This window comes from Mytilus californianus, unplaced genomic scaffold (genome assembly GCF_021869535.1).
Source record: "Mytilus californianus isolate M0D057914Y unplaced genomic scaffold, xbMytCali1.0.p SCAF_13, whole genome shotgun sequence".
In the NCBI taxonomy this organism is placed as follows: Eukaryota; Metazoa; Mollusca; class Bivalvia; order Mytilida; family Mytilidae; genus Mytilus; species Mytilus californianus.
Genome location: NW_026262615.1, coordinates 20016188 through 20029409, shown reverse-complemented (window position 1 = coordinate 20029409; position 13222 = coordinate 20016188). Strand labels below are relative to the sequence as shown.

The 13222-nt window shown below is 33.2% G+C and overlaps 1 protein-coding gene across 7 annotated transcripts in view; it reads left to right on the top strand.

Annotated features, from left to right (window-relative positions):
* LOC127723340 (protein scribble homolog) overlaps positions 1–13222 on the top strand; it is a 101978-nt gene that overhangs the window by 34367 nt on the left and 54389 nt on the right. For all 7 annotated transcript variants that reach the window (XM_052229915.1, XM_052229920.1, XM_052229918.1 and 4 more), the window contains exons 7-19: positions 52–196; positions 717–789; positions 1420–1465; positions 1985–2184; positions 2978–3150; positions 5124–5254; positions 6938–7051; positions 7519–7639; positions 8400–8665; positions 10198–10398; positions 11187–11330; positions 11699–11776; positions 12899–13018. In XM_052229915.1, the coding sequence (XP_052085875.1) occupies positions 52–196; positions 717–789; positions 1420–1465; positions 1985–2184; positions 2978–3150; positions 5124–5254; positions 6938–7051; positions 7519–7639; positions 8400–8665; positions 10198–10398; positions 11187–11330; positions 11699–11776; positions 12899–13018 (1812 nt within the window). The remainder of the gene's footprint in view (positions 1–51; positions 197–716; positions 790–1419; positions 1466–1984; positions 2185–2977; positions 3151–5123; positions 5255–6937; positions 7052–7518; positions 7640–8399; positions 8666–10197; positions 10399–11186; positions 11331–11698; positions 11777–12898; positions 13019–13222) is intronic.

The following is a 13222-nucleotide window of genomic DNA, read 5'->3' as shown; positions in this document are numbered from 1 at the left end:
AATAAAGTAATCTTACATGTATGCTTTATTTTTTTCCTTTCTTCCTTTCAGGAAATTGGCAATTTGAAGAAGTTATCTATCCTTGATGTATCTGAGAACCAGCTAGACTACTTACCAGAGGAACTTGGTGGTTTACAATGTTTGACAGATCTGTGTTTATCTCAGAACTGTTTAGAGAATCTTCCTGATGGAATTGGTAAGGTCTATAATAATTGAGGGTCTAGATGGGGATTTTTCTCTATCTATATTTTTTGCCCATTCTACACTTTGCACATTATTCTCTTTTCTGTAAACCCCATCCAGACCCTCGTAATTCCTAGAGCTAGTTGCCAGCTTAAAAGCTTTATAATTTTCTATTTCGGTCACCTACTTTTCTGTCAATTTATAAAAATGTGGCTTGAAACTTGTCTAACCATTGACACCATGCCTTCCGCATGTTAAAATCGACCTGCATGGATCATAACAAAATTTTTCCGATTATCTCAAATGATAAATATGAAATATGCCAATTAGAATTAAATTTACATGACTAGCCTTAAAGGGGTATTAGCTGACTATTTCATTTTCACAATTGAGAAAGTTGACGATATTTAAGAATGAAAAATATATTATTTTAAAGTTGTATGAGCAATGGCACATCTCATAACAGTGTAGATTATTTGCCTATGTCCCCTCTGTCATGGTATATTTACTTTCAAATATATTATTTTTTTTAGGTCGATTGAGAAAGTTGACGATATTTAAGATTGATCAGAACAGACTGCTGAACTTGACCCCAACAATAGGAAAGTGAGTACTAAGTGATTTGAATATAAATGTTACATACTGTTCAGTGTGGTTAGTCTGTGAGTGTTTAGATCAGTGTGTCCAGTGCTGTCCACCTTTTGTTAAAACCTGCCCAATTTGTTTGTCCTGTATGAGATATGTTATTTGCTGTAGGATGGTTAGCAGTAAGCAGTTAGTAAATTTGTAGTTGCTTTATTTGTTTCAAGTTATGAAGTTAAGAAGTCTGAGAAGTTCGGTTTTCTAGTAGGTTCTGTTAGTTTTGAAATAGAAGTCTCTCAGGTCATTACAAAATTAGCATCCCATTAATACTAGTGAATGAAAAGTAAATGCACAACAAATTCAGGGTTAAACTTAGTTAAACACTGTCTAAATGACAGATTAGAAAAATACGAAAGAAATTTGTATTGCTACTGAAAAACACTTGATTCCTGGTAAGAATTAGGCATGGCAATCTCTAGATACAGGGGATAGAAGTTGAGTTGCTATGGCTTATAAAAGTGAAAAAGGATGGAATGTATGTATTAGAAAAGAGAGATTCCATTTTTTAAATTTTCCAATTTATGAAATTTTCCTTCTTGAATATTTTGATATTGTGAACAATTTTATCTGATTGCCATATTTTGTATTTTTCAGTTGTGATAACCTGCAAGAGCTAATAATAACAGAAAATTTACTATCAGTGAGTATATTTTCGTAGATTTAATCACCACAGTAAAACTTGCTTTAACAGTACTTTCAGACCCTCCCAAAAAAAACCAACTAAATCAATTCGCTGTGATAAAATAAAAGGTCACATTTTTTTTGAGTTTACTTCCCATAACTGACTGCTTAATACAGGTTTGACTGTATATAGAACCATTCTCTTCTCAAGACAGTAAAATTTTACAGCACGTCTATACGAATGTGAACACAGCTCTACTAAATTGATATAAAAATTTGATAGATATGATATGATTGCCAATGAGACAACTATCCACCAAAGTTCAAATGAAATGGAAGTAAGCAATTATAGACAACCGTAGTGCCTTCAACAATGAGAAAACCCATACCGTATAGTCTTCTAAAAAAGGCCCTGACATGAAAAATATGAAACAATTCAATTGAGAAAACTAGTTAGCCTGCTAATAAACAAAATCTGTAAAGATAAAAAATATGTAATATGTTAATACTAAAAAATAATTTGTTTATAATTTTTCAGGATTTGCCGATATCAATTGGGAAATTAAAAAGTATGACAGTTTTTAATGTGGACAGAAACAGACTTACAGACATCCCTGTAGAAATTGGTAGATGTCTGCGGCTTAATGTGTTATCATTACGAGACAACAGATTGTTGAGGTTGCCTCAGGAGTTAGGACGATTGGAAGATTTGCATGTCTTAGATGTGTCAGGAAATAGGTATAGAAACAAAACAAAATATTAACAAATTAAATCTATTTTACAAAGTTAATCAGAAAAATTATGCAGAGACTGGGAAAACAAAAAGGGTTCCAATGACAATGCTCACCAGATGTTTGGTATGGACATATATATTATCAGATTCTCATGCAGAACACATATACCTATGTATGTGTTAAACCAATTTTGTGAGAACTGGGGTGAATGAGCTTGACAATGTTAGTATTAAAAAATCTGTCAGTTGTGTGACAATCATTTCTTATTGCAATACATCTTTTCCTTTAACAACAAACACTTAAAAGTCATATTTCTAAAATGATTTAAGTCTCAATATGAAAAAAGTTGCATTTTAGGAGCATTTCTTCACAAAGATAATGTGAAATACTGTAAACCAACTTATTTTCCCAGATACTTTTATTCAGGTTTAGACTTTTCTCGTTGACTTCACAGCAGTTTATTTTCATGATTTCCTCATTTTGTAGTGGATTTCTTATTGAAGAAGATATTGTTTTGTAATACTTGCGTTGATTTATATTCAAAAACTGGCAATCTTTGTCAATTTAAGATTGGAATTGAAAACACCTTATGTCGAGGTCAGTTTGAACTCACAACCTCAGAGTTGACAGGCCACTGATAACTGTAAATAAACTTTTAATCCAATGAGGCATATTTGAATCCTTGAATAACAATTTATCTTCTGATATTATAATTTCTGAGAAACTTTATAGGCTTCCTTTACTGTTAAGTTTAAAAGTGTAAATAGCATTATCTTTATATTTCATTTTTGTTTCAGGTTAGAATATTTACCAATAACTGTAGCTAATTTAAATCTGAAAGCCTTGTGGTTGTCTGAGAACCAGGCAAAACCCATGTTAAAATTCCAGACAGATTTTGACGAGAGGACTGGGCAACAAGTCCTGACATGTTTTCTGTTACCTCAGCAGGATTTCCACACAGAAAGTATGGGTAGGTATTATAGTTTTACATTTTTTTTGTTTTTGCTATGTAAGAATTAACCATTTTTATGCCCCAGTTGTAGCGGAGGGGGCATTAAGTTTAACCCTTGTCCGTCTATACGTCCGTTTTTCTGTACTTCAGTACATCCAGAAATTGTTTCGGTTCTCCAACTTAAGTTAGCCTCAACCAAATGTTTAGAGACTTATTCACAATGCTTACTACCACAAAACACAGATCAATTTTGAATTTGGATGGCGTCACTTTTACTTTTCTAGAGTTATTTCCCTGTACAAATGGAAAAATTGCTGAATTTTTCGTTACTGTTCTCTTACTTAAGTTTGCCTCAATCAAATGTTATGAAACTTATACACAATGCTTATTACCACAAAACTCAGATCAAGTATGAATTTGAGTTGTGTCACTTTTACCGTTCTTGAGTTATGTCCCTTTATAACATTATATGCAAGTGGGGGCATCATCTGTGTCTAATGGACACAGGGATCTCCATGACCTGTTTTATGATGGCGCATCGCCATTGTTAAAATATATACCGCCACCGTAAAAATATCTTCTGCCACCGTAAAATGATCCCTGCATTGTCAAATGATCCCGCCATTGTCAAAATTTGTTATCGTTTCTCCAGCCGCCGCCATTTTTGTTAGCAATTCTAATCAATTGCATGTAATTGCATAACCCTTAGGCTTTTACATGTTTTACTATTATAATCCAAAGGGTCCTCCTGATAACAGTTTTAAGGCCCTGAGGGATGTCTGGCTAAAGATCGCTAATCACTTGTACAGCTAGATCGACACACCTGACAGGAGAACACTTGATCAAGATAGACGATTGAATGCATTATTTAATTACATTTCAGCAAATGCTAATGAAAATTAAGATTAAAAAAATAAATTTTTAAATCCAGTTACAAAGAAAAAATAATACAAGTCAAACATGTGCTTTTATATTGACTTACACAATCAGTCTCCCCCTTTTTAAACGAGTACAAAATAAGACGTAAAACAAAACATAATTTCATGCCAAATAACTCGAGTACAGCAATTATCGATAAAATTGTATCACTTTACATATTTAAAAGTAAATACATGAATATTAACTGCAACTTGAATTGATTTTGATTTGATTTTTGGTGTTTTAACGCCACTTTTAAGCACAGCTTTTGGGCTATTACGTGGCAGCCATTTTTTATTGGTGGATGAAGCCGTAGTGCCCGGAGAAAACCACCGACCTTCGATAGGAAAACTGACAATCCTAGTCAATTAAAGATTGGAGTCGAGTGCACCCGCACGATTGGGGTTTGAACTCAACCTCAGTGTTGACTGGCTAGTGATTACAGTAGTAACTACTTAGACCACTCGGCCACCGAGGCCCCCTAACTGCAACTTGATACTCTGAAGAAATTTTATATCGTAATTCCAAATTCATTTCATAGTTTACAATCAAATTGAAACATCCAGTTTTCCGGTTTACATTCAGAATTGAAAGATGCATGTTGTATAGTATATTACAGAGAAATTTGGTATTTTAAGTCATTAAAAATTTTTAAGTTGTACACATTTGCCCTTCAAATCTTTCTCCCGATTTTTAAGCCCTAAAAAATTACCAAGATAGCAAGAAAACGACATGGGAACCTTAAGGCCAGCTTGTGGTCATTCTTGACTAAGGGGGATGCAGGCTTGGCATTGGAATTGTTACAAATGACAAATATTGGTTATTCTATAATGAAATAAATGTAATGAGGATCAATAAGCAATATATCAGCCTGTTCACCATTCCTTTCGTGGAAATGAAAAAATGAAATACTTTCGATCACGCCAAGCCATAGACGCAGGGTTTTGTCATGATGAAAGTTCCTCCTCATAAATTTTTATCCATGGAGATCCCTGATTCCCCATTTATTTTTCTTAATCCTATGAAAATAAATGTATCAACAGTATTACATGTTATATAACTATATTTTACAGAGAATTTATTACGTGGTAGCACCACAACAGACCAAGACAGTCGACTAAGTGATCATATTGAACGACACAGAGACAGTAAAATCCACTTCGATGTACCAAAAGAAGATGACACAGACACAGAAAGTGAAGGGGTTAGTTTGATCTTGATTGTACTGTTATAAAATATACTTTTATCCAAGCATCTGTATTGAGATGGAATGAAGGTCTTTCTTTGAGGGAGCACGAGATATTTCCCCACCATACATACAATTTTTTACAGGTAGATATATTTGGAAAAGCCTGAAGTATGAAAGTCGTACAACACTAAAATTTCAGAGGGTATTTTGAATAGACAGCAAGTTATCTATGCCTTCTTTTCTCTTTTTATGATATTTTATCTTATTTGTAAGTCATCAGCAGTTGTCATCTTCTTAAGTTCTATTTCTGATGGCTGTAGGAACTAAGCTTGTGCTTCAGTCCAGTCTTTTTGTAAATCTGAATATTACTATTGAATGCTAATTATACTACAATAGCAATTTATGAAATTGTTAAATATATAATTTTAGAAAGGTTTAGAAGGTTATTTTTGTTTTGACTCTTGCCTTTTCTTTTTTCCTCCTCAAAGGGTGCAATAAATATGAAGAGAACTTATTATTCATTAGGATGCAATGCAAACTGTATGTGCTTTTAAAATCCTTTCAATTCTCTAATCTGCAAAATAATGCTATGGAGGGCAGCTCCATTATTCAGCAAATTAAAAAGAATTTCTCAAATTTATATATTGTTATTGAGGGTTGGGTGGCTGTCTTCGTGTCAGTAAATAGGAGGAGTTTTCTGTCCTAAAAATCAAGTATTAATTTTATATTTGGTGCTACTAGAAGATGCCCGTGAAATCGCAGTACAATAGGGCAAAGAGTGTGGACACAGTTATAAGATGGACACAGTAAGGATTTTGACACGGTTAATGCATTTAATTCTATTTCTTTAAAGAGATGAAAATGAGGAACATAATGCAAAAGACCCCATTCATCTCGGTCGGAAAATAAAAATATTAAGAAAAGTGTTGCAAAATGTGATTTTCAGTAGTTTTTTACCCTTTAAACTCAATAACCGTATGAGCTACGTAAAATCTGTTGACCTTATCAAAGGGATCAAAATGAGTAACACCGGCAAAAATCCCATCTAAATCGGATGAAAAATAAAATCTAAAACACTTCATCATGAATCAACCCCTCTTGTATCTCAGAAACCGTTGACGCTACTCCAAATCTGTTGACATACTCAGGTTGCAGAATTTTATTAGCAATAAAAAACAAACCCCATTAAAATACGTTGAAAATAAACAATCTGTATATGCAAATATGTGAACAACACTCAAACTGGCCATTTCGCAGGCAGTACGTCGACTGATCATGCGCGAAAGTGTATAAGACACGGATCGATAAAGGTCTTTGAATTTGGATATTTTCTCAAAAATTGGTGTTTTCTGTGGAAAAAAAGATTGTTTCAAAGACAAGTTTAGGAAGTACAAAACACTACATTTATACGTCATATCACAAATATTTCCGACTTTGTATGGTTCAGAGGAGTTGTGGCTCAATGAAATCAGTCTCTTCCTTTAGTAGTATAGAAGACTTTGATGGTAATGCTTCATATCTTCAAATGAACATAAAATGTTTATTTTATTACCAATTACTTAATATTTTTGCATTATCTATATTATAGCATGTTTTGGAATACAAATTAAATGGTTGTTTATGGGTACTGCATGTGAATGTTTCTATGCTTCATTGCATCATTCTATTTTCTACCTTATATATTTTCTGTATATATAGAGCCATTTCCAGAGGCATGATACACCTCATCCTAAAGATCTTAAGAAACGCTTCTTGAAAGGAAAAACATCTATTGATGGCCATGTTATTCCACATCAGGAAAAGAAAAAAGAGGTAATACTAATGAAGCATTTATTTCGTTTAAATACTCCTGAAAAATTGGAACATTATAAAATTGTATATCTATTATACTGTTATATGCAAATGATTCACTGTAGAATTGAATGTGTATTTATGATTTGAAATGTAAGCAAGTAACATTTACATTTTGTTATCAGACTTCATGTGAAAATGTTTTACTGTGTAATGTGTTCAGATTCATTGCTTATCAACTTCCTGCTTACCAAATACTTAAAGCAGGGATATTATCAGTAAGCAGTAGCTCGCAGTTTTACTTGTTCATGCAAGTGATTTCATTTATTTTAATTCAAGTATGTTTCTTTTAGGCCCAGTTTTTGTATTCTAAATCATTAGAATTTTTAGGACATTTTCCATATGAAATTGTGAAAATAAAAATTTTTCTGTTCGTTTTTTTGGGATACACTGTAAAAAGTACTTAAAACGATTTTGTTTTGTTTCAGGATCTAGTTTTCATGCCATCGAGAGACAATGATCCCAGATGGTCTATGACTATTGATGTAGAAAAACCACATATAGAAAAGAAGAGTCCTCAACAATCAGAACATCCACCTGTTATAAAAGGTAAGCTAATGCTTAATTGTCTTTTAACTTAAAATGACAATAAAAATATTAAATGACATTTGCATGATTAAGTGACACACTAATTGTACTAGTGGTCGAGTGGTTCATCCAGCCTGTACCTGGAAATCTTAATTGACTAGGATTTCCAGTTTTCCTACTGAAGGTCATGGTTCTCTCCATTCACTCTTGTTTTCTCAACCCATAAAATTTGACAATCAATACTGCTGAAAGTGGCGTTAACAAACAACAGTGAAATCTACTTCTCCCTACTCTCTCTTAGAAGGAGTAGTCAATTATTCCTCTCCAAAATTGAACCTGATGCTCTGATGGTTTTCAAAAACTGAAATTAATACATTAAACATTAGAAGAAGAGGAACTCTGCATATTCTAAGAAACCAGACACATCATATAGTCAAAATTATGTTCTCCTTCTCGCTTTAACTCCAAAGTTCTTTATACTATAGATTCGTTTATTTTCGTGGGTACCAACTTTCCTGCATTGAAAAGAAATTGTAGTTTCGTGGATACTTACTTTGGTGGTTTTTCATAAGTCTTCTTACAGGCCTGTAGAGAATTTCTATTCATTGAACATTTAAATTCGAAGTTCAGCTTTACCCATGAAATCAACGAAAATTGTTATCCAATGAATCCACAGTATATGATTCTGTAGTATTTAAATGAGATTTTGTATAAAAGAATTTGAAACTTCGGGGACTTGCTCTTGTTGACTAGTTTAATGATTTTTGAAATTTTATTTCAGCTCCAGAATTAGAGGGACCACCTCGATACCATGGACCCACTGATCATCGACACAAGCAGGAGAGTGAGGAGGAAGATGAAAGGGAGCATGCCAAGGAAACACAGCCTCTTATTAAGGAGGTCATTATCTCAGAGGCACCTAAAGTTACTTATGAGGAGCATAATGGTTACTATGACGACCAAGTAGAGGAAGAAACACATGAGAAAAGTGAAACGGAGCATGAGGAGCAGGATCAGGAGAAAGAGGAATATTCCGATTCTGATGAGGTATTTTGACATTTTTGTTAATTAAAGGGGCACTAGCTACGAGATATATAAAAAATCTAAAATATGATTTTTTTTGTTCAATCATTAATGAAAGTGAAATAGTGAAATAATTATTCGTTTTTAGCAGCCACTATGGTTTAATTTTGTCAAAATAAGCGAAGAAACATTGATGATGAATTATTCACTTGCAAGTGAATAATTCGACCTCATTGAATCCATATTCATGTGAACTTCAATTTAACCCCTTAGCTAGAGATGGATAAAGCATGAATTGTGCATGTAAAGTTTTTTAAAGGAAAAGAATGTCAACATTGAAAGTGAAACAAAGGTAAATCATTTGATTGACTGATTCGATCCACAAAAAATCATTCTTATACAAGTTAAAACGATGATAAGCATATATTTTTAATCTATCATATGAAATTAAACAGACTTAGAAAAATCCAATTGCACGAGTTCGCTGAATCTATTTATACCTATATTTATGTTTACATCGCTTATATGGTCTTTAGAGGTCATCTCGATAGTTAATTAGATGGCGTCTAGACTAAAATACACACGAAACGAAGCTTCATATTATCGAGCCCATGCCTGGTAAATTGTTTATTTTAGACTTTTGATAGTTTGGATAAATATTTTACTTTGTTATAAATCAAATATGTGAATTTGAGTCATATCGGTGAACATGAATTTGACAGCTAGTGCCCCTTTCAGGAATTAATGCAATGTTAATGTTAGTACTTGAAATAATGTCTTTGGTTTATCAATTCCGTGTCACATTGTCGTTTTGTGGTTTGATAAAGGTAAAAAGAGCATAAAGAACACAGATATATATATATATGGACAATCTTTTATGGAGTGATGAAAGTTTTCCGCAAATTCTTTGATATCCGCTTTTTGAGTTCATGTTTTTTCCGCCATTTTACTTTTTTTTACCATAGTTTGACTTCCGGGAACGCCATTTCTGCTTTTTTTTGCTTGAGACTAATTTCATCCCTGTTTATGACAGCCTCCTGCTAATGCTAGGTAACATTTATATTGCATCATCAGAACTTGAATACTTAATAAAAAATAAAATATAAATAAGGATCCAACTATCCACTAAAGATCAAAGGCCAGGGATGTAAACAACAACATGTAACTGTAGTGTCGTCAAGAATGAGCAAAACCCATACTATATAGTAAGCTATAAAAGATTTCAGGATAACAAAATAAGAAATTATTAAAAAGAGAAAACCACACATGTGAGACAAAGTAATAAGATAAGGGGATAATCAGTAATGGGAGACAACAAGCAGTGGAAACCACTGGACTACAGGCTTCTTGTTTAAAAGAATGTGGTGGGTTTAACCGTTTTTGTTATAGCTTATTATTTGGAAAGATGGTTTATCATTGAAAAATCTGTTTATAGTCTATTTGCTGACAATTTAACCAATGGAAATGGAAATTTCCAAATTAACAGTAAAAAATGTGGATTCCCTTCCTAGAAAGCTTCTTCAATATCAGATAAACACATGATCTGTTCTCTTCAGGAAAACCAGTACAGAGAAAAAGTTGTTGGATTTGATGTAAAAACGGAAGAAAACACAGAAAGAACAACTGGCCTTCGTCGACGAGACACACCCTATTACAAGAAAAACAAGAGGGTAAATCTGAAGGATGAACAATCTAGGGATAAAGTACTGGAAATACTGGCACAGATTGCTGCAAAGAAGGAAGGAGGAGAAACACAGGTTAGATAGATTTCAAATCTTTCATTCATTTAATTACAAAACCGTACACATGTTTACCAATTTTCTAGCAACCTAAATTTTGAACTTTTTAATTATTCATTCATTGATGATTTAATTACAAAGCTGTACATGTGTTTACCAATTTTCTGGCAACCTAAATTTTGAACTTTTTAATTATTCATTCTTTGATGATTTAATAACAAAGCTGTACATGTGTTTACTAATTTTCTGGCAACCTAAATTTTGAACTTTTTAATTATTCATTCTTTGATGATTTAATTACAAAGTTGTACCTGTGTTTACCAATTTTCTGGCAACCTAAATTTTGAACTTTTTAATTATACCACCGCTTTAAAAACGTGGGGGTATACTGTTTTACCTCTGTCTGTCTGTCCATCCATCCATCCGTCAGTCTGTCCGTCCGTTCCATGAAAATTTTTTGTCACTTTCTCAGGAACTACAAGGATTTCTGAAATTTGGTTTCAGGGTTTATATAAGTCAGCTATACCGTGTGATGCGTTTTCAGATTGATCACTCAACAACTTCCTGTTTACCAAACACTCACATCATTTTACACAACACATCCAAGTTGAAAATTTTCGTCACATTTTTCTCAGGAACTACATTACAAGGATTTCTGAAATTTGGTTTCAGTGTTTATATAAATCAGCTATACCATGTGATGCGTTTTCAGATTCATCACTCAACAACAACATATAGAAGTTTGAAAATTTAGTAATATGTTGTGGATGTACATTTTTAAATGAAAATGTGAACATTTTTAACAGAGTGACAGTGTTGATGGTGAAAACAAGGAACCAGAAATGGAAACAGAGCTAATAAAGATCCAGATAAACAGGCAACCAGGTCAAGGTCTGGGTATCTCCATTGCTGGTGGCAGAGGTTCTACACCATTCAAGGGAGACGATGAGGTCAGTGTTAATGCCTCTTTGTCACTTATTGAAAATTGAGATATTGTTTAAAAATTTGAACAAAAATAATATATATCAATTCAGCATTTGTTCCTTTAGAATGTTTTCTGCCCCAGATAATATTTAAAAAAAATCTTTGATTTATTCTTTTAATATGATAAATAAAATATTATTCATGCAAAAAATTAATATTATGTTAAGGTGTGTATATGTTGAGAGGATTCTTTCCTATGGACACATGTTCTTGTTAGAATATACTTCCTAAGTTCCTATACACTTAAATGTGACATAATTGTTTGAATTTGTTCATAGCTAATTGATGACTTTTTCAGAGTGTTTATTTTATTACTGATTGATGAATTTTTCAGAGTGTGTTTATTTCGAGGGTTTCTGAAGATGGACCTGCAGCAGCTGCTGGTGTCACTGTCGGAGATAAATTACTTTCGGTAAGATTGTAATATTTTTAATCCACAAATTACCTTGTGTACTCATGTTTATAGGCTATTCTTTTTGTTCATCGCCTTATTATACCCCTGCTTTCAAAAAAGGGGGGGATGGGGGGTATACTGTTTTACCTCTGTCTGTCCGTCCGTCCATCAGTTTATCCTTCCAGCCATCCATCAGTCTGTCAATCCATCTGTCCCATGAATATTTTTGTCGCATCTTTCTCAGAAACTACATTACAAGGATTTCTGAAATTTGGTTTCAGGGGTTATATGAGTCGGCTATACCGTGTGATGAGTTTTCAGATTCATCACTTAACAACTTCCTGTTTACCGAACACTTATATCATTTTACACATGACATCCAAGTTGAAAATTTTCGTCATATTTTTCCCGGGAACTACATTACAAGGATTTCTGAAATTTGGTTTCAGTGTTTATATAAGTCAGCTATACCGTGTGATGCGTTTTCAGATTTATCACTCAACAACTTCCTGTTTACCGTCAAGTATTTGGGCTGGGGGTATCATCAGAGAGCAGTAGCTCGCAGTTTCACTTGTTTTGAATGTTTATAGTCTCTTCACATGCAAAAAATTTCAGAATAAAAAAAACCATAAGTCCTCAAAACACTACACAAATGACCCTAAGATTTTCCCAAATGTGACGGCGGGGGCATTAAGTGTACGTACGTCCCAAAATTAGTTTTGGTTCTATAACTTTTAGTTTGCCTCAACCAAATGTTATGAAACTTATACACAATGCTTATTACCACAAAATACAGATCAAGTTCGAATTTGGGTGGTGTCACTTTTGCTCTTCTCGAGTTATGCCCCTTTATAATGTTATATGCAAGCGGGGCCCCATCTGTGTCCCATGGACACATTCTCCATTTATTTAGATTCTAAATGCTTGCTTGAAAATCATTTGTGAATTTAAATTAATCTATTAAATTAAACACTAATGTAGTCACAAGGCTTTTTTGAAATGGGATAACCACTTATTGAGGCAATTTTAGAATTTATTGTACAGAAAAAGAATTTAATACCTCCCATAGTTAAAATTTAGTAGTGCCTTACCTGTGTTCCATGAGTGTATTAATTGATCAACCCTTACATTATTCTACAGGTAAATGGTGTGAATCTGATTGATGCTGACCACTATGATGCAGTAGATGTACTCAAGTCCAGTGGAAATAATATAACAATGGTTCTTGGTAGAGAGAAAATGGTTGAACCTAAGGAAGAGGTACATATAAACATTATCTTTTCAATTGACATCTGAGAGCCATGGTGGTTTTACACATTTGCATTTAAATTAACAGAGATGTTTAATAAGACGGGAACCCATCGACACACAAAAAAAATATTCAGAGGTCAATATTTAAAATAAGGATTTAAAAAAAAAATATGGCAGTCATGGCACGTTATAAGGGAAGCTTCATGGGAGAAA